The following is a 22,116-nucleotide window of genomic DNA, read 5'->3' on the forward strand; positions in this document are numbered from 1 at the left end:
GTGGGAAAAGACTAGATTCTAAAAACAAAAAGACTAGATTCTAGATATTGTTACCAAAAGGAGGTTAAAGGATACCAGAGAGGCAAATCAATGAATGACTCCTACAGATAGTTGCATTTATTATTGACTAAATAAATTGCCAACCAAAACCCTGATATATTTTTCACAAAGAAATTAAGGCCATGATCGCCAACTCTTCCTGGAAAGAAGACTGAATCTTCCACCTTTTTTTCAGGTTACTTTTAGTAGGGGTAGATAACACAGATATAATTAGCCTAACAGCCCTAATTAAGAATTAAGAATTAAAGAGGATATAAACAAGCAGGCATGTATGAAGTTCATCTATTGGAAGCAATATTGTTAACATGTCAGTTCTCCCCAAGTTGGTGTATAGATTGAATGGAATCAAAACAATCAACATATATCCATCACCCCACCACCACCAATTTTTTGCACACCTCTTTATGCTTCTCCTCTTTCTCTTCTTATTCTTTCTTAATCCTTAGTCTGCTTAGGCTGCCATAACAAAATACCACAGACTGGGTAGCTTAAATGACAGAAATTTCTCACAGTTCTGGAGTCTAGATGTCCTACATCAATATGCCAGTCAATTTAGTTTCTGATGAGAGCTCTCTTCCTGACTTACAGATGGCCGCATTCTTGTTGCATCCTCATATAGTCATTCCTCTGTGGTGCATGGAGAGAAAAGGCTCTGGTGTTCTTTACCGCTCTTATAAGGACACCAGTTCTTTTGGATTAGCATCGCATTCAAATAATCTCATTTAACCTTTATCACTTCCTAAACGTCCTATCTCCAAACATATCACCTTGGAAGTCTGGTGAGGTTTATAAACCACTTCTCAGAATAATGTTTTAAAGTTCATAAAGTGAAACACTTGGATTTCCCCCAAAATTATATTGGGATGTATTTCTATCTCTGTGACCAAAAAAAGCTCTGTACACAAGGACCAATACTCAAGAGTCTTGAAGACATTTTAAATCCTGATTTTATCATATGTTTGCCCTCTACCCTAGAGTTACAGTGGTAGCACATTTGATTTGCCTTTCTTTATCATCCTCATCAAAGTCTTTAATAAAAATATGGTCAACTAATATGTAACAAGGGAACAAAGAATACTCAAAAAAAAAGACAGTTTCTTCAGTAAATTGTGCTAGGACCACTGTATATTCACACATAAAAAAATGAAACTGGACCTCTATCTTTCACCGCTCACAAAAATTAACTCTAAATGGATTAAAAACTTATATGGAAGACCTAAAGCCATAAAGCTCCTAGAAAAAAATATGGGGAAAAAGCCTTGACATGGGTCTTGATAATCATTTTTCTGGATGCGAGACCTAAAGCATAAACAATCAAATCAAAATAAGCACCATCTTCAGCCTGGGGTACGATTCTAGAGACCCAGGATCAAGTCCCACGTCAGGCTCCCTGCATAGAACCTGCTTCCCCCTCTGCCTGTGTCTCTGTGTCTCTCATGAATAAATAAAATCTTTAAAAAATAAAAAAACAAACAAGTAGTACTACATCAAGCTAAAAAGCTTTTGTAAAGCAACAGAAACCATCAACAAAGTGAAAATACAACCCATAGAACAACAACAAAAAAATTGCAACCATACATCTGATAAGGGTTAATATTCAAAATATATATTTAAAAAACTTCATACAACTTAATAGCAAAAAACAAAACCCAATTAAAAATGGGCAATAGATATTTTCCAAAAAAGATACAAAAAAGGCCAACAGGTACATGAAAAGATGTACAAGTCATTAGGGAAATGTGTATTTTTTTTCAATTAATTTTTATTGGTGTTCAATTTACCAACATGCAGAAAAACACCCAGTGCTCATCCCGTCAAGTGTCCACCTCAGTGCCCGTCACCCATTCCCCTCCAACACCCGTCCTCCTCCCCTTCCACCACCCCTAGTTCGTTTCCCCGAGTTAGGAGTCTTTATGTTCTGTCTCCCTTCCTAATATTTCCCAACATTTCTTTTCCCTTCCTTTATATTCCCTTTCACTATTATTTATATTCCCCAAATGAATGAGAACATACACTGTCCTTCTCCGATTGACTCACTTCACTCAGCATAATACCCTCCAGTTCCATCCACGTCGAAGCAAATGGTGGGTATTTGTCGTTTCTAATGGCTGAGTAATATTCCATTGTATACATAAACCACATCTTCTTTATCCATTCATCTTTCGATGGACACTGAGGTTCCTTCCACAGTTTGGCTATTGTGGACATTGCTGCTAGAAACATCGGGGTGCAGGTGTCCCGACGTTTCATTGCATCTGAATCTTTGGGGTAAATCCCCAACAGTGCAATTGCTGGGTCGTAGGGCAGGTCTATTTTTAACTCTTTGAGGAACCTCCACACAGTTGTCCAGAGTGGCTGCACCAGTTCACATTCCCACCAACAGTGTAAGAGGGTTCCCTTTTCTCCGCATCCTCTCCAACATTTGTGGTTTCCTGCCTTGTTAATTTTCCCCATTCTCACTGGTGTGAGGTGGTATCTCATTGTGGTTTTGATTTGTATTTCCCTGATGGCAAGTGATGCAGAGCATTTTCTCATGTGCATGTTGGCCATGTCCATGTCTTCCTCTGTGAGATTTCTCTTCATGTCTTTTGCCCATTTCATGATTGGATTGTTTGTTTCTTTGGTGTTGAGTTTAATAAGTTCTTTATAGATTTTGGAAACTAGCCCTTTATCTGATATGTCATTTGCAAATATCTTCTCCCATTCTGTAGGCTGTCTTTTAGATTTGTTGACTGTATCCTTTGCTGTGCAAAAGCTTCTTATCTTGATGGGGAAATGTATATTTAAACCACAGTGCGGTACATCACCTCTTGCCTGTTACAATGGCCATTATCAAAAAGACAAGCAATAACAAATACTGGCATGGATGTAGAGAAAAGAGAACACTTGTGTACTACTGCAGGGATTGTAAGTTAGTACAGCCATTTTAGAAAAGTCCTCAAAAAATTAAAAATAGAACTACCATATGATCCAGCAATTCCACTGCTGGGACTATATCCAAAAGAAATGAAAACATTAGCTTGAAAAAATATTTGCACCCTCATGTTCATAGCAGCATTATTTACAGTAGCCAAGACATGAGAAAACTTGAGTGTCCATTGAGTGGATATGAGTGGATAAAGAATGAATGAATGAATGAATGAATGAATGAATAAATGAATAAATAAATAAATAAATATCTCAGTCACTTAAAAATGAGGAAATCCTACCACTTGTAGCAATATAGATGGACCTTGAAGGCATTATGCTAAATGAAGTAAGTCAGAGAAAGACAAATACTATATCATCTTATTTACAATTGGAATCTAAAAGTTTACATAAAAGTTTATGAGTTCGGAACCTGGGTGGCTCAGTGATTGAGCATCTGCCTTTGGCTCAGGTGGTGATCCCGGGGTCCTGTGATCGAGTTGTGCATCAGGCTATCTGCAGGGAGCCTGCTTCTCGCTCTGCCTATGTTTCTGCCTCTCTCTGTGTATCTCTTATGAATAAATGAATAAAATCTTTTTTAACAAGTTTATGAGGTTACATTAAAAAGAGTTCAGACTTATGGTCACTACAGGTGGAGGGTAGGGAAGGAGGGAACTGGAGGAAGGCAGTCAAGTTACAAACTTCCAGTTATAAGATAGGTAAGTAGGGATGCCTCAGTGACTCAGAGGTTTAGTGCCTGCCTTCAGCCAAGGGTGTGATCCTGGAGTCCCGGGATCAAGTCCCACAACGGGCTCCCTGCATGGAGCCTGCTTCTCCCTCCGCCTGTGTCTCTCATGAATAAATCAATAAAATCTTTAAAAAATTAGATAGATAAGTATTATGATATAATGAACAAAATGGTGACTGCAGTTAATACTGCTGTATGACATGTTGAAAAGTTGTTGAGAGTTAATCCTAAAAGTTCTCATCAGAAGGAAATTTTTTTCCTTTTCTTCCTGCGTTTCTTTTTATCTATATGAGATGATAGATGCCAGCTGAACTTATTATGTAATAATTTTTACAACACATGTAAATCAAATCATTGTACTGTATGCCTTAAATTTATACAGTAATGTCAATTATTTCTCAATAAAACAGGGGGGGATTTTATTAATATTAAGTCTCACAGGTTGGAGCAGAGAAAGCTGTCAAAACAACCACTAGAGAGGGATCCCTGGGTGGCGTAGCGGTTTGGCACCTGCCTTTGGCCCAGGGCGCGATCCTGGAGACCCGGGATCGAATCCCACGTCGGGCTCCCGGTGCATGGAGCCTGCTTCTCCCTCTGCCTGTGTCTCTGCCTCTCTCTCTATCTCTCTGTGACTATCATAAATAAATAAAAATTAAAAAAAAAAAAACAACCACTAGTGGTCATCATTCAGCCAGTTATTTCAGAAATTATGCATTATCATCCCATGTTCTCAAATTTAAGAAGTCCATGTCAAATGTCCTGTTGAGAAATTAGTATTACTCTAGTGTTTTCCTGATCTTCCCGAGGAGCAACTCCAACAAATAAAAGTTGTTTGAAATTTGGAAATTTTCTGCCGGGACACCCGCACCCCGATGTTTCTAGCAGCAATGTCCACAATAGCCAAACTGTGGAAGGAGCCTCGGTGTCCATCGAAAGATGAATGGATAAAGAAGATGTGGTTTATGTATACAATGGAATATTACTCAGCCATTAGAAATGACAAATACCCACCATTTGCTTTGATGTGGATAGAACTGGAGGGTATTATACTGAGTGAAATAAGTCAATCGGAGAAGGACAAACATTATATGTTCTCATTCATTTGGGGAATATAAATAATAGTGAAAGGGAATAGAGGGAAGGGAGAAGAAGTGGGAAGGAAATATCAGAAAGGGAGACAGAACATGAAGACTCCTAACTCTGGGAAACGAACTAGGGGTGGTGGAAGAGGAAGAAGGCGGGGGGTGGGGGTGAATGGGTGACGGGCACTGAGGGGGGCACTTGACAGGATGAGCACTGGGTGTTATTCTGTATGTTGGCAAATTGAACACCAATAAAAAATAAATTTATTATTAAAAAAAGAAATTTGTGAATTTTCTCTGCAGATAATGATTAATAGAAGGGAATCTTGTCCTTGGATCAGTATGGTGGTTCTTTTTTTTTTTTAATAAATTTATTTTTTATTGGTGTTCAATTTGTCAACATACAGAATAACACACAGTGCTCATCCCGTCAAGTGCCCCCCTCAGTGCCCGTCACCCATTCACCCCCACCCCCACCCCCGCCCTCCTCCCCTTCCACCACCCCTAGTTCGTTTCCCAGAGTTAGGAGTCTTTCATGTTCGGTCTCCCTTTCTGATATTTCCCACTTATTTTTCTCCTTTCCCCTTTATTCCCTTTCACTATTTTTTATATTCCCCAAATGAATGAGACCATATAATGTTTGTCCTTCTCCGATTGACTTATTTCACTCAGCATAATACCCTCCAGTTCCATCCATGTCGAAGCAAATGGTGGGTATTTGTCATTTCTAATGGCTGAGTAATATTCCATTGTAGTATGGTGGTTCTAAAGTACACTACAAACTAAGATCAGACTTCTCTTTTAAAACTATATCTTTTTTAGAAATGCTCAGCAGTACTCCCTTTTGCTCACCTCTGAGTTCATCTAGATATTTAGACTCATAAGACCAGAGTAGCTTACACTTGGAACCAAAGGATACAAGGACAAAAAGCATGTCAGAAATGTAATATCAGACATTGCCTTCAAATAGGAATCCTCAAAGCAATCTGTCAGTCCAGGAGCTTGTCTTCATTGACCACTACCAATTAACAGTTCAAGTGGAAGAGAATGAGATCCACATGGACATGTACAATGGTCATCCTGGGTTAGAAACTCCCATGTCCCAGTAGGAACAAATATTCATGAACATAACTTCTAGGAACCCCCCAAAAGACAATGAGTTATTTAGAAAAGCCCAAAGTTTTGGGTTCACTCCAGAAATTTATAGTTCACAACTTTGCTAGTCTAGGTGAATTCACCAATCAGAGTCATTTTTACTGAAAATAACACTGCTGGTCACACAGCTGACATCCTACCTTAACAGGTTTCCAGCAAAACATAATAAGAAAGCTAATCCAAAGTGAAATTTGGCCACAAAGAAAGAGAAAGGTTTTCCTAACCTTTTACTTATTCTTTCTATATAGCCTTTCCCAAATTTCTAATTAAATACCTTAAGAAGTCACCTATACACACAAACACACATACACTCACACACACACAAAATCACATCAATACCAAAAACTACGACAGATGAGCATTTCAATGCTGGAGTCTGAGAGAAATTGTACTATGAGACAGATGGAATTTCCATGAGGGAAAGCACTTAAATTCTGATCATGAAACAGATGGCCTGAAAAGGAGTAAGAAAATAATGCATACTTTACCACAGTTTCTGAAGAGATATGAGGTCTCTACCAACCAGAAATTTAGAAAAGTATTCCTTTTCAAAAGTGGCCAATCCATGAATTGACTCTTTCCTGCTTACTGCTGAAAGACAATTTACTAGCAATCCCTTGTGTTTCTGCATGTGTTGTAAAGAGGCATTGACAGCTTTTGTTCCAGCATATCTATTCAAGAATGTTTGTATAGAAAACAGTTTTGAAAGATAGAAATGATGTCTCCCTCTAGAGTAGATGGCAGTTTTGTTTCCTGACCCAAAATAAGAAAGCTAATGTCTTTAGTGAAATGTTTCAGTGAGAACTGACCTAGTAGACAAGAGATAACAGAGACCTAACCTAACCTACTAAGGAAGCTAGTAAGAATCAAGCTGATTTATATTGTAAATCTCAAAAAATTTCAGGAATTATAATAATGCTCCAGGTATATCTGAAGGCAAAGTGTTGAACTGAGCTGAAAACAGGAAAAAATGGTTGAGAATCTACATTAAAAAAAAAAAAAAAAGCTTCCCTTACCTTCCCAGCCTAAGACTTGGGGACACCCGTTAAAGCTAAGGGATTACTTGCCTCCAAAAACAGATGAACTGAAAGTCTTCATATTGAAAGGTGAATTATTCCCTAGCCCTCCCCCCATGGTCCTCTCACAGACCAATAGCAGGCAAGTTTATACTCAATGCTGACTGTTCTCTGTTTAGCTCTCCACCCTTCTCTGCCTTACTCTGGGAGGATATCTAAAGGCTTCTTATGCCTTTGGCTTTGACTTAAAATCAGCCAAAGAGAGGCTCCAGCAGAATAAAAAAAGGTGGAAGGAGAGAGGGGTTGGGTTATGTATTCTACTCTGTCCCCCAACACCACCACACACTTTTGACAGTGGCTGCGTTCCTCTGTTTTCAAACACAGCAACCATTGGTTGTCCTCTCATATCCAGTTACAGATCTCTCCAGGTTCCAGTAACACTGTTCTTTCTTCCTTGCATCTTTAGGCCTGGGGGAGATAAAACCTTTATCTCTGTTTTTCGTCTTTGGGTATTTCACCATCCCTTGAAGGGTCCTGTTTGTAAATATTCCTCTCATTAAATTCTCCTCAAGGCACCCTTCCATTATGCACTGCAGGTGGAGTGATCCAACTGCTTCCTGGAGGCCCAAACAGATACATACCCTGTGGAAATTTTCCGGAAGCCTCTAGTGAACCTGAACAAGCCTAAGAGAAAGATCTACAGATGTTTGTTCCTAAACAAAAGGGAACAGCATGAATGGGTGCCCAGAAGCATGAAACAAAACGCTCACTGTATTCTAAGAACTATACTAGAAGGGTGAAGTGAGGAGTGATTGAAGAGGAGGCTCAGAAGTAGACAAATGCCAACTCACAGGGTACTTTTTAAGCCACCTCAAGGATCTTGGACTTTACCCTGTAAGCTCTGCAGAGATACTAAAGTATTTCAAGTATGAGTTTCAGATCAAAGCGAAGACAACATGAAGGGAAAATTTGATATCAGCAAGGCAATAAAATGGGCAAAATGATAGAGACAAACAACTGCAGTAGTTTGCGTCAAAAGTACTAAAAGTCATAACTCTGACAGTAGCAGAAGAATGAGGAAAAAGAAAATTCAAGGCCATTTTGAATTGAGAGGCAGAATAAAGAAATGAATGGGAGAGGAGAAAAAAATCAGAATTGCTCTTAAGCCTCTAATTTTCAGCAATGGATACTCTGTATTTCACTGAGATAAAGACCAGAGGAGGAGAGAGTTTAAGAGTGGCATTTACAGAAGGAAAGGGGGTGAGGGTGGGGAGGAGGTATAGAGGGGTGAGGGTAGGCAGAATGATGCAATGTTGTATTCTGAAGATGTTGAATTTGAAATATCTGTGGGAAATCAAAGTGAAATCTTCCTTGAGGCATAGGGAAAGAGTTTCCCTTTAACTTATTGAACCAACCTAGTCAGTGTAAACCAGATCCAGATCCACGGGGTGGGGCGGTTGGGGGGGGTGGCTGAGCAAAATTGCGTTTAATCAACTTACAAGACCTACTGGCAACAGACAATACCAGCATTAAGAGGTTCTAAGTGCAGCCACCCATTTAACCACAAGGTGGAGTCAAACTATAGGACAACCTTAGAGCCGCCTTCAGTGCAGCTGAGCCATCACTTACAGTGTCTATAGATTTTATTTGCAAAGATCTACTCACTGGCATATATGGCTGAAGACAAACTTGGGAATATTCTAAAACAAATTATATACGCTCCACTATGGTCTAGGAGCTGGGAAGATAGTGTGTGATGAACAGATAATTGAAGGAACTCAAGAGTTATGCAGGTATCTGTTTACATTGGACCTTAGGGGCTATGAGACAGGTCTGAGTCTTCAAAGACAAACTATAATTTATAAAAGCTGGCCAAGAAGTTAGGTCAATTGGCATAATAGTCAGAAACAAGAAAGAAGACACTGACCAGTTTATGTATCACCAAGCAGGACTCCAGGGTTCACTCCAGTTGATTGTTGAAAAGTTACAGGTACCCCCAGGCTAAATATTAGATCTGGGCCTCATGCCATCTTGGCCCTTGTAGACACTCACTGTGGAATTAGATGAGTCAGTAAAAAAGAAACCAAATCAGTCAGCATCTCATTCCTTCATTCCTAATCTATTTCTTAGGAATCATTTTGGTACAAATGGAGGCAGCAAGACTACAGTAAGATTTTAGGCATATGTGCCCAAATTGGGAAGAAGATGGTATATTATGGTTTCTTTGAGTGGCAAGGATTTTCAGGTGGCTGAATTAGGCCAAGATGTTTTCAAGGTGGCAACTATTTAGAGAAAGAGATATTTGACAGACCTCAATTGGAAAAAGGAATTGGGAAAATCAAACCATTTCCTGGTAACTTCCTAACTGGAGACTCTTTAATAAACTAGTTCCATTTCAAATCCTTGACTTCAAGTTGGCTTCATCATAGCTTCTTTTTTTTTTTTTTTTATTTATGATAGTCACACAGAGAGAGAGAGAGGCAGAGACACAGGCAGAGGGAGAAGCAGGCTCCATGCACCGGGAGCCCGACGTGGGATTCGATCCGGGGTCTCCAGGATCGCGCCCTGGGCCAAAGGCAGGCGCCAAACCGCTGCGCCACCCAGGGATCCTTCATCATAGCTTCTATGTAGCTTTATGTAGATTCTTCCTTTATTCTTACCAAATTTGTTAGAAACAAGATTTGCCAATACTGCAGATTGGTGCTACTACAAATCCTGATTCCAACTTTAGCCTGATGCTCAATATGCTCCAGCAATCGTTCTTTCTCTCATTAGCCCTCACATTTTCCATTAGTGTTGTTCTAAAATATATTCACTCTTCTCACAGAGGAATTATGGTGAAGATTAAATACCTCAATACCTCCTAACTCACTTTTAACCCATGATCTCTCTTCTCACATCACAGACAAAAATAAAGCCATGAGAAGATTTCAAATTTAAAACTATTCCTTACCTAAAAACCCACATGTATCTCTTATCAATCACTCCTCTCTTCTCCCAGCTATTTATTCTAAAAGAAATGTTCCTCCATTGGTATCAGGCTAATAATTCATCAACATTAACTACAAGAAAATAAATCCCACTTAATCAAAGTCAAGTCTTTCCAATCTTGAGGAGAAAACATTTCCTTAACCCTAGATGTTCTAACTTCTTGCTATCACTTTCTTTTCTTTATACATTTTGTTTTGTTTTAAAGATTCCATTTATTTATTCGGGAGAGACACGGAGAGAGGCAGAGACATAGGCAGAGGGAAAAGTAGGCTCCCTCTGGGGAGCCTGATGCAGGACTCCATCCCAGGACCCCAGGATCATGACCTGAACCAAAGGCAGACGCTCCAACACTGAGTCATCCAGGTGCCCCTCTTTATATGGTTTTTTGGGTGAAGAGAGGGGAGGAGGCTCTGTGACTATCCCCATGCATTTTCTTCTCAATTTTTCCCTAACCTACTATAACTGAGCTTCTGCCCTCCTGAAGCCCTGTTGTCCTCCAGGGTCCCATTGTTGCTAAATCCAAAGACTGCACTTCACCCGTATCACATTTGTCTTTGGGACAGCACTTGACATTAGAGAGAACACTATTCAAATCATAAATCTATAAAACTAATAGCAACTACCATTTCCTGATATGCCGGCCCCTATGCTATTTTATACATATTACCTTATTTAATCCTTACAATAATCACATTTCATAAACAAGAAAATGGAGGTAAAATAACTTGCCAGCAGATACAGAAAGAGTAAAAGAAAGAACTCAGATTTACTATCAAGGTTTATCTGACTCCAAAATCCATTCTCTCAAGGAATATGCTATTTTCAGACCTATATAGCATGCTGTCTCCTGGCCAATCCCACATGGATGCTACACAGGAACTTCAGTATCACCAAGCCCAAAACTAAATATATTTTCTTAGCACAAGAGCAATACTTTTTCTGCTATTATCTACTTCTATGAATGGTGCCATTATCCATCAAATTGCCCAAACCAGACACAAGAAAGTTTTGTTTTAAAATTTTCCATTTCCTAGGTCCCACATTAAAATGGCCATTGACTTCTATCAACTAGACTCCTTTAATCTCTCTTCAATCTGTCCATCCTCACTTCCAAAGTTTGGTGTTTGGCTCTATCATGTCTTACCTTGACCGCTACAAAATCTTCTGAAATGGTTTTCCCATCTACAACGTCATCCCATTCTAATCAATTCCCCATACAGAGCCAAAGTGGTCATTCTAAAATTCAAATGCTAGTAAGAATGTTTAGAAATCCAATCACTTATACACTGCTGGTGGGATTATAAAATGGTACGGCCACTCTGGAAAATAATTTGCAATTTCTTAAAAAGCTAAACATGCACTTACCATATGACCTAGAAATTATACTCCTGGGCATTTATCCCAGAAAAATGAAAACTAAATCCCTCAAAAATGTATAAATGATTGCTTATAAAAGCTTTTTTTTTTGAAAAATTTTTAAAATTATTTATTTGAGAGAGAGAGCAAGCAAGAGCACAAGCAGAGAGGAGGGTTACAGGAGAGGGAGAAGCAGACTCCTTGCTGAGTAGGGAGCCTGACATAGGGCTCCATCCCAGGATCCTGAGGTCATGACCTAAGATTCACTGACACTTCACTGACGGAGCCACCCAGGCACTCCTATAACAGCTTTATTTGTAATACAAAAAAACTGGAAACAATCAGATCTCCACTAATAAATGAATGGATAAACAAACTGTGGGTGCATCTATAAATAAAAGTGAACAAACTATTGATACAACTTGGACAGATCCAAAAGCATTATGTTGAGTTGGGGGAAAAAAAGTCAATATTAAAAGGTAACGTGTTGTATGATGAATCTGTTAATATACACTCTTGAAATGACAAAATTATTGAAACAGAAAACATACTAATGATGTCAGGGAACCACTAACATTAGGTTTGTTGGACAGGGAAGTTATAGGGGCAGGTTTGGGTGACTATACATATTAGAATGAGGATGATCTTCCTGGTAATGAAATAGTTTTGTTACTTTGTAGTGGTAGTTACACAAAACCACAGATATGATAAATGGACAGAGAGCTATATACATGTTGCAACAAGGTCAAGTTTCTATTTTTGATATTGTAGTATACTTATAATTATATAAGATGTAACCGCTGGAGGAAAATAAATGAAGAGGGTGGGTGGAGGATGGTCTACAATGGTGATGGGTATTAAGGAGGGCACTTGTTATGGTGAGCACTGGGTGTCGTATGTAAGTAACAAATGACTGGATTCTACCCTCAAAATCAAATTGCACTGCATGTTAACGACCAAAAATTTAAATAAATAAAAAAAAAGATGACGGCTACTCAAGGGCTTTCTACACTATCTTTGCAACTTCCTAACAATCTCTAGTTATTTTTAAATGAAAAGCTAAAATCAAACTAAAATAGAAATTCAAGCTTTCAATAAGTCGAAAGAAGAAAATTAGGTGATTACAATATCTAATTTGTCCCCAATTATAGGCAGAGTATACTTAAGTCATCCTATCTGTTTAAAGTTGGTCTCTTTCAGCAATTGCACTACTAGGTATGCAATGTATCCAAAGAGGCACCTGCACCCCAGTGTTTATAGCAGCAATGTCCACAGTAGCCAAACTATGGAAAGAGCCCAGATGTCCATCAACAGATGAATGGATAAAGAAGATGTGTCATGGATATATATATATATGTGTGTATATATATATGTGTGTATATATATGTATATGTATATAAATATGTTTTATATATAAATATAACATAATATATAATATAATAAATATAAATAAATATAATACATAATATAATAAATATAATATAAATATTATAAATAAATATATATATATATATATACACACACACACAATGGAATACTACTCAGCCATCCAAAACAATGAAATCTTACCATTTGCAATGACATAGATGGAACTAGAGGATATTATGCTAAGTGAAATAAGTCAACCAGAGAAAAACAACTGTCATATGATCTCACTCATGTGGAATTTAAGAAACAAAATAGAGGAGCATAGGGGGAGAGAGGAAAAAATAAAACAATAAAATAAAAAATAAAACATCTTTGAAATCAGAGACAGACAAACCATAGGAGACTCTTAATCATAGGAAACAGACTGAGGGTGCCTGGAGGGGAATGGCGTGGGGCAATGGGGTAACTGGGTGATGAGCATTAAGGAAGGCACATGATATAATGAGCACTGGTATTATATAAGACTGATGAATCACTGACCTCTACCTCTGAAACCAATAATACATTTTATGTTAATTAACTGAATTTAAATAAAAATTTAAAAAAATAAAATAAAATGGGAAAAAAATTAAAAATAAAGTTGGTCTCTTTTCTGTTATTTGCTAAAGGACTTCATTGAGTCATGCCTCTTCTATTTCCATCAATATTTTTTTAAGTTTTTATTTCCTGCATCTGAAAATGATCATCTCCACACTGCAGCCAAAGTAATCTCTTTAAAAACAAATCTGGCCTTGTCATTCTCTTACTTAAAATCATTTAATGTCTTTCCTTTTTCCTTAGAGTTCTTAATGTGTTTCTTCAAAATGATCATACTCTTAATTCTCTCTGTAACATCATCCATCACCATTCTTCTGCTAAGTTTCATCCTTTAAGTCTTCTAAAAAACCACTGCACTCTTTCCATCTCAATGTGATCATCCCAGATGAAAGCTCTGCCAGGAATTTTTCCCTTCTTTCACCTAGCTAACTCCTAACATTCTTTAGGCCTCAGCTTAAATATTATTGTCTAACAGAAGGCCACCTTGATCCATTAATGTAATAGAACAACCTGTAATATGGTTCCCATACTGCTGTGGGATGTGAAACCATTTTAGTGGTAAATAAAATTTTAATCTTACATTTATTTCTCCTGTCCTGATGGCTAACACAATGTTTTCAGATTAGGACTTACTATTATTACTTAGAGCAATACCTACATTGGAGTCCCAAGCCCCATTCTCCCTGTATGGGGTGCTATGATAAGAACCAGGTGGTTATGCCTAAATGTTTACGAAGGAGGTTCTCACACAATAGGAGAGGAGACCTGAAATTATGAATCTGAGTGCTTATATAACAACTGCTTATACCACTACACCCCCATCTCCTGAGAAAAGGAAAAAATCTTATCTACCTAAGGTAAACAAATCATGTGGAATATAAACAGATGGCTCTGTATTGCACTCCCTTAAAATGTGAGGAGTAAATGAATCTGGTAAAAGGAGACATTCTTCATCTTTATTATAAGACGATTTTCTTTACTCAGACAGCCTGATCAAGTAAAAATGGCAAATCAGGTAATTCCAAGAGTCCATTTTTTCACATCAAACAATCAAACAAAAACTGTTTGAATCGGCTTAGTCAGTACTCTGGAAAATAGTAAAAAGTTTATAGCATCCAAGAAAATGCCAAATCAAAAAAGAGGCAATTTAAAATAGCAAAACTTTATGAGAGGCATTTGCAATTGCCATTCCTAAACTCTTCCAGAAAATATCAATAAAGAGATAGAAATTTTGAAAAGGAATGAAAATAAATTGTGAATCTGGATAGTGTAATAACTAAAATGAAAAATTCACTAGAGGGTCACAATAGCAGATCTGAGCAGGCAGAGGAGAGAATCAGCAAGCCTAAAGATAGATCAATGGAAAGTATTCAATGTGGGATAGCTGGGTGGCTCAGTGGTTGAGCGTCTGCCTTTGGCTCAGGCCATGATCTTGGGGTCCTAGGATTGAGCCTGCTTTTCCCTCTGCCTCTCTTTCTGTGCCTCTCACGAATAAATAAATACAATCTTTTTTTAAAAATTCAGTTTGAAGAGCATAAAGAATGAAGAAAAATAAGCCTAAGATAGCTATAGGAACCATCAAGTAAATATACTAACATATTCATTCCTGGGGGCCAAGAAAGAAAGGCAAAGAAAGAATATTTCAATAAATAGTCAGAAACTTATCAAATTTAATAAAAGATAGATATATGCATATACAAAAAGTTCAAAAACTTACCAAGGATAAACACAAAGATGTCACATCAAGACACATGATAATCAAACTGTCAAAAGACAAAAACAAAAAGATAATCATGAAAGCTGTGAGAGCATAGAATTGTCACATACAAGAAACCAATAACAATGTAAATTAATGACATTTACATCTAATTTCTTGTGAGGAACAATGAAGGCCAAATAGCAGTAAGATGACATACTAAAAAGTGCTGAAAGAAAAAGACTAATAAGAATTCTATATCTGCCAAAACTATCCTCTAATAATGGAGAAAGTAGACATTCCCAGATAAACAAAAGGTGGAGGAGCTTGTCACTAGAAGATCTGCTCTATATGATACGCTAAAGGGAGAGCCTTTGAAGCTGAAATGAGGGGACACTAGACAACAATGCAAAACAAGAAGAAATCAAGAACTCAGATAAATGTAGCTATACAGATACATATAAAATCCAGTGTTATTGTGTTTTGGGGTTTTAGCTTGTTTTTTTCCATATAATTTAAAAGAAATTCATAAAAAATTATAAATCTACAATAATGGGTATACAATGTACAAAAACATAACTTATAATAGTAACATAAAAGGGGACAGAGCCACTGGATTTATACTTTAAAATGATTAATTTTAAGTTATGTGAATTTCAACATAATTTTTTTAAAAAGAAAAAAATGTGTTCACCATGTAGGAACATGAAAATATTCACAATGTCCTACAGTTATACACAAGCACTAAAAACCAGGAAATATGGAAATTACGTGTATCTTTTTTCTTCTTTTTTTTTTTTTAATTTATTTATGATAGTCACAGAGAGAGAGAGAGAGAGGCAGAGACACAGGCGGAGGAAGAAGCAGGCTCCATGCACCGGGAGCCTGATGTGGGATTCGATCCCGCGTCTCCAGGATCGCGCCCTGGGCCAAAGGCAGGCGCCAAACCGCTGCGCCACCCAGGGATCCCCTCGTGTATCTTTTTTCTAACTCTCCCCAAATTATTAGCATGATTGCACACAATAAGGATAAGTAATGTTTGAAAAACTCTTGCTTTAGTTATATGTATTTATGCATGTATTAGGTATAATATAAAACATATTTCTTATTGTGGGTTGCAAAAAAAAATCAAAAGCCACTGAAAATATACTCTTCCTATCTTTGGAGATAGCTCCAAAAATTAAAACTAGAACTACCATATGATCCAGCAATTCTACCGCTGTGTATATATCTGAAGGAAATGATATCACTATCTCAAAAAGATATATGTACCTCTATGTCCACTGCAGCATTATTAACAATAGCCAAGATATGGAAACAACCTAAGTGTCCATTGAGGATCAATGGGTAAAGAAGATGTGGTTTATATATACGATATAATATATATTTTCAAAGATTTTATTTATTTATTCATGAGAGACACACAGAGAGAGAGAAGCACAGACACAGGCAGAGGGAGAAGTAGTCTCCATGCAGGCAGCCTGACGTGTGGGACTTGATCCCGGGTCTCCAGGATCACACCCTGGGCTGAAAGCAGCACTAAATCGCTGAGCCACCGAGACTGCCCTATACAATATAATATTAATTAGCCATAAAAAGAGAAGAAAATCTTGAATTTGCAACAACACGGATGGACCTTGAAGGCATTAGGCTTAGTGAAATAAACAGAGAAGTACAAAAACTATATGATTTTACTTTTATGTGAAATCTAAAAACAAAACAAAAGAAAACTCAGAACAGAGAACAGACTGGCAGTTGCCAGAGGCAGGGGTGGGTATGGATAAAATGGGTGAAGGTGGTCAAAAGGTACAAACTTCCAGTTACAAAATAAACAAGTCCTGAGCATATAATGTACAGCATGGTGACTATAGTTAGTACTGTATATTTGAAAGTTGCTAATAGAGTAGATCTTAAAAGTTCTCATGTAATTGTGTGCTGATAGATGTGCACTAGATATAATTGTGTTCATTTTGTAATATACAAAAAATACATTTGGTATACATATATCAAATCATTAAGTTGTACATCTGACCCTAATATACTGTTATAAACAATTATATCTCAATCCCAAAAAATTTTAATTAAAAAAATTGGTTTCTTAAAAGATTTTATTTTTGAGTAATCTCTACACCCAATGTGGGGCTTACACTCACAACCCTGAGATCAAGAGTCACAAGCTCTACCAACTAAGCCAGCCATGATCCCCTAAAAAAAAAAAAAAAAAAAAAAAAGTTTGTTTAAGCCTTTGAGTCAAGGCCATCTTCTTCTCAGGCAGCCTACACCATTATGGATTCTAGGATCTGTCCATTTCTAGCCACTCCAGGACACCCCTGATGGGTTACCCCAAGTCTCTCTGCTAGGTTAGCCAATACTTTGTCAAATCTACATTGCAATCTTAGGGTCCCTCTGCCTGATTTTGCTTCCTTTCGCTGTTTTCTTTCACAGATCTGTGTCAAAGTCTGAAGATTTATGAGGCCTAATCCTTCTTTCTTCTCCTTAACCTTCACAGGCCTTATCTCCCAACAAACCTCTGGTATTCCTAACTCCATTTTACCATCAGCTTCTTGCAGGATCTAATCTGATATATCTTTATAGCACTTACTATAATTCGTAAAGATATGGTTATATGTTTATAATACTGTCTCTATTACACAGCAATCCCTGACTGCTTTTTAAACTGAGAGGTTCTCCCTTCCCATAGCCTGGATAACTTCCCTTTAGACTGCATCTCCATCTCTCCTCTAGGCCCAGACACAGCAGTAATGATGGATAGTTGCACTTTATATAGGGGAAACACCGTTGAGAGAGTGGAAGGTCTAAAATCCTGTTTCAGGGCTTCATCTTAAAAGTGTAGGATTTCTCAGCCCTTGGCATTATTGACATTTTAGATTGGATAATTCTTTGCAGTGGAGGCACTTTCCTGCACACTGTAGGATTTTAGTAGCATTGCTGTCCCCTATTCACTAGGCACCAGTGGCATCCCTCTCCATTGTGACATTTATGATGTAAATGTCTCCAGACATTTTCAAATACCCCCCTCCTACCGGGAGGTGCAAAATCACCCCTGGTTGAGAACTACTGGCCTTGAAGAAAGGCCTTTTTTTTTTCTAACTCTCCCCAAAATCCAAAATGCTATATGGTCAATTGGTATCCTGCTGGAACTTACCATTGTCCTGGGAATATTCCTCCAGGTTAAGCAGACCCAGATGCCTTGGCAGCAGCTCCCATACAATGTGAAGCTTCCATCCCCTTCTTCCTATGTCTGTCCTTTGGGCCCTAAGTGGGTCTGCATGTGTTCCCAGGAGTTACAGACTTAAGCCTGGACAGATTATCCCAGTTGGCTGACTGAAACTTAAAGGAAGGCCCATCCAGGGCAGTATGTTGATGTCCCAATGGACAGATGAACACTGTCCCTTTGCCTGTATGCCTTCTCATCACACTTTCATCCACAAACTGTTTTCTCTCATTTTGTTCGGAAAATCATTAGTCATCCGTAGGTGGATCCCTGCTGCTGTTCACCCTGGAGCATGCTATATACTAGCAGTTTCTCAGATGAAAAGAGGTTATTTAAAAAAAAGAAATGTCTATATTTCTGAGTGTCTATCCTTTATATTTTAAGATTCTTATTCTGGCTGAATGTGTGAGCCACGGCCATCTCCATGTCAGGCACAGAAATCTCTCCTACTTCTATTTCAGATGCTTTGGAATATGAATTCCCAAATCCTCGAAGTCTCTGGCACACGAAGCGCATTTCATATGCTTTCATACATGTCACTTAATAGGTACCTCAACGTCTAGCTTTTCCCACAAATCTGGTTCATGTCCAGTCATTTTCTCATTACGCTGCACAGACAGAAACTTCATTTTATCTATGTAGATTTGCTTTCCTCTCCTCTCCTCATCTCAACTGTTTTCTCCTCCTTACTTGCATTCATTTGCATGTTTCAAGTTTATATTTCGGACTCTTAATATTCGGGGTGCGCAAGATTTAGTGAAAACAGGATTTAGACGAGGGGACTGCAAAAGTCACTTTAAACAATCCATTACAACCAGTCCAGTGTTAACGGAGAAATGCGATTAACATGTTTTTAGGATGCTGAGGAATTTTCTTGGATGAGGGCAAAAGAGACTCTTCCTGCCCCCGGGTGACTTGTTGGGAGGGGGCTGGGGTTCGTGGGCAGAAGACGCAGGATAGGATCTGGAAGGGGTTTGGGGTTGAAAACATTTGTTAGTCCTCTGGCTCCTCCTTCTCCGCCCACAACACTGAAACAGTGCTTCCAGCCAGCGGACGCGTCTCGCCAGGGCCTGGAGTTGAAGGGCGCCCCCCGAACCCGCGCTGGTTAGAGCACCACTGCGCGCGACCTAAGGCAGGGCTCAGTCTCACTGCGCTGCCGCAAACCGCTTCGCAACCCAGAGTCCTCAATATCAAAGCTTTTGGGATTCGATACAATCAGGTTCAAAAAACATCACACTCCTTGGCAAAATAGCTCAAATTAAACATCCCATTGCAAGTATCGCTAACTTTGCATTCAGTCTGTTTTCGTCTCAAGAGCAAAACGTTCTTTCTCATTCTCAAATAACCGCGGCCAGGGAAAACTGAAAGCTCTGTCAAACGAGCGCTCGGAAAGCGGATTCTTCAGACAGCTGAGCAACCCGAGGGCTAGACGCCCCCCGCTGCCCAACCAGTACGGGAGGACGGTGGCTCAGAAGGGCCAAACTTAAAAACCCGCAGTAGCGCACGAGGACGCAAGCGACGTCGGACGTAGGCCTTCCGGCCGCAGAGCCTAACGGGAGGAGCCGCGAAACGTGCTGGGGGCGCCGGCCGTCCGGAAAGGAAACGAGTTCTTCAAAAGACTAGAGTGGCCCTGTAGGTACTCTTGGCAACTCGGGGTTACCCCGCTTTTGTAGAAAGAATATAGCCCTCGCGCTTCGGGGCCACCCCGAGTTTTCTCGAGTCGCACGGTGACGCACTTCCTGAGCGCGCCAATGCGGGGCTGGCCGGAGGGCGGGCTCTTCGAATTTGAATTCCCCAACTGTTGTGGGTACCTGGGAACCTCGCGAGGGGGTAAGGGTTGCCTGGGCTTGGGCTGCGGGGCCAGTGGCGCGAGCCCTGGGATCGCCCGCCCACCCTTCGCGAAGCCAAGCCCGGACTGCCGGCTTCTAGCCCTATGAAGCCCTTCACCCAAGGTATGAACTCCTTGCCCCGCTCCCCTCCCCTCCTGCGCTCGCCCCCCCGCTGGCGCTGAGGGTCCCCACCCATCAGCATTCTTGGCCCGCCGTGGGCTTTTCTACACTTTCGGCGTCGGTAGGGGTTTCATAACTATTTATTCGTTGTGTACGTATTTGTTGCGTGCCTGCTGTGGTTCAGATTCGTTTCAGTGATGAACGCTCTAGGACTTTGTTCTAAAATCATTTCTGGTTAAAAAAAAAAAAAAACAACCCCAAAAAAACCTTTACGTTAGAATGATTTGTGTGCATCACTGCCCTTGGACCCCAAGATCCACAGCGCTATAGACGCACTTGATCCATCGAGCTTATAATTTCTTCTGGTTCAATTACACATTGTTTGCAAACACACTTAGATGGTAATAAAAATTATTTAGCAAATGGAGGACCCTCTCATCCTACTCTTCAAAGTCAGACGCTATTTACAATTTGGTACAATTCCAGATTTTTTTTCCCTATGCTTATGCTCATGTGTTGTATAAAAATGCAACTGTACGTCCTCTTCGACTCCTTCCTTTTTTATTGAATATATCCTCGCTGTTTTCTATGTCAGTTCATATACAGGAATATATCTTTTTATTGAATACATAGAATTCAGTTGTATGAATATAGCAGAATTTCGTACCATAGTGGTGGAGATCTACATTGTTTATAGTTTGTCCAGTACTTCAATGAACGTCCCTGTATAGCATTTGGGCCTTGACTTAGGTCCTGCTCTAATCATTGTGGGACTTTGGGCAGATTATTTAACCACCTGTGCCTTAGTTTCCCCATCTTCAAAACTTTTAAGAATTGCTGTAAGGTTATGTAGTCCTTGACATATGTGCAATAAGTATTGACTGTTCTTACCATTTACATATTTGTATTCTTAATGTAGTTGTTTCCATAAGAAAAAAATTTAGAAATGGAATTTCTTGATCGACAGCATGCACACCTATATTTTGAAATTGATCTTTTCAAATCTGATAAACAAGAAGCCCCATTGTTTTAATTTGCAGCTCTTCAATTATTAGTAAGAGGAAATGTCATTTGACTCACTGAGTAGTTTTCTGTATTCTTTATCAGTTGCCTTTCATACCTTTTGGTCGTTTTCTGTGTTGCTCATTTTTAAAAATTGATCCACTTGGTGACTTTGAATGTTATTTATAGTAATTGAATCAATTCCTTTGTATACCAAGTTTGTTTTTGGGTCGTCCCCCCCCCCCCCCCAGTGTATCATTTACCAGTTAACTTAAAATTCCTCTCATTTTTTTCTATTTCCACCTCCCAGTTTTAATTAGTGTGCTTTGGGATTTTTGACCCTTTCCATTATAATAATTGTTACTGTTACTATTGCTACCACTACAGTAAATCCCTAGAAGAACTTTTCATGTAATTTTGGGAAGAAGAGTAACAGTTAAATTCAGCATCATATCCATGATAAAAAAACAGTTGTTTAGCTTTACGTATATATTTACATACCTATAAAGTGCTCATAGCTAGCTTTTTCATATGATGGTTTTCTCATACCCAAATCTTTTACATAAATAGCAATTTTTTTCTTAGTATATCAGCACTTGTCAGTTTTCAGAATAAATGGCAACAGTTAGATTTTCCAAATAGTTTTAAGCAGTTAGTGAAGCAGAAGCATATACCATTTTAGAATTCACCTTCTCTTCTCTAGTCCAAGAAGGAACTTGTTAGTGACCTCCCTCTGTTAGGTTGAGTGTGCTTGGCCTTCAGGCTACTCTTTTCCTCAACTTGAGGAATGCCTATTACTGAATCCCTGTCCTCTAACATCAGCCTCTTCTATCAGAGTCTGAGCATCATAACCTGTTTTCTTAGCTTTGCTCTTCTATTAACTAGGAGGAGAATGGGGCTTTGAGCATTTAGTCTCGACCTGGTGATTTCCTGTTTTTATTCTGTATCTATTCT

At 38.9% G+C, this 22,116-nt stretch overlaps 1 protein-coding gene and 1 long non-coding RNA gene across 6 annotated transcripts in view; one reads left to right on the forward strand and one right to left on the reverse strand.

The window, feature by feature from the left end:
* Nucleotides 1-8,708: 8,708 nt before the first annotated feature.
* Nucleotides 8,709-19,633, reverse strand: LOC121493920. Its single transcript, XR_005988587.1, has 3 exons — nt 18,143-19,633; nt 14,998-15,043; nt 8,709-9,019 (listed from the first exon to the last, which is right to left on the reverse strand). It is a non-coding gene; the product is annotated as an uncharacterized LOC121493920 (long non-coding RNA).
* Nucleotides 19,634-19,766: 133 nt separating this feature from the next.
* Nucleotides 19,767-22,116, forward strand: part of MIS18BP1 (MIS18 binding protein 1) — a 46,799-nt gene continuing 44,449 nt past the window's right edge. For 4 of the 5 annotated variants that reach the window (XR_005988559.1, XR_005988560.1, XM_041760041.1 and 1 more), the window contains exon 1: nt 19,851-20,163. Coding sequence is in view for 1 of the 5 variants with exons in the window: in XM_041760043.1 (XP_041615977.1) it covers nt 20,145-20,163 (19 nt within the window). In the remaining 4 variants the exon portion in view is untranslated. The other variant, XM_041760042.1, reaches the window with a different exon arrangement.

This window comes from Vulpes lagopus, chromosome 6 (genome assembly GCF_018345385.1).
Source record: "Vulpes lagopus strain Blue_001 chromosome 6, ASM1834538v1, whole genome shotgun sequence".
Lineage (NCBI taxonomy): Eukaryota > Metazoa > Chordata > Mammalia > Carnivora > Canidae > Vulpes > Vulpes lagopus.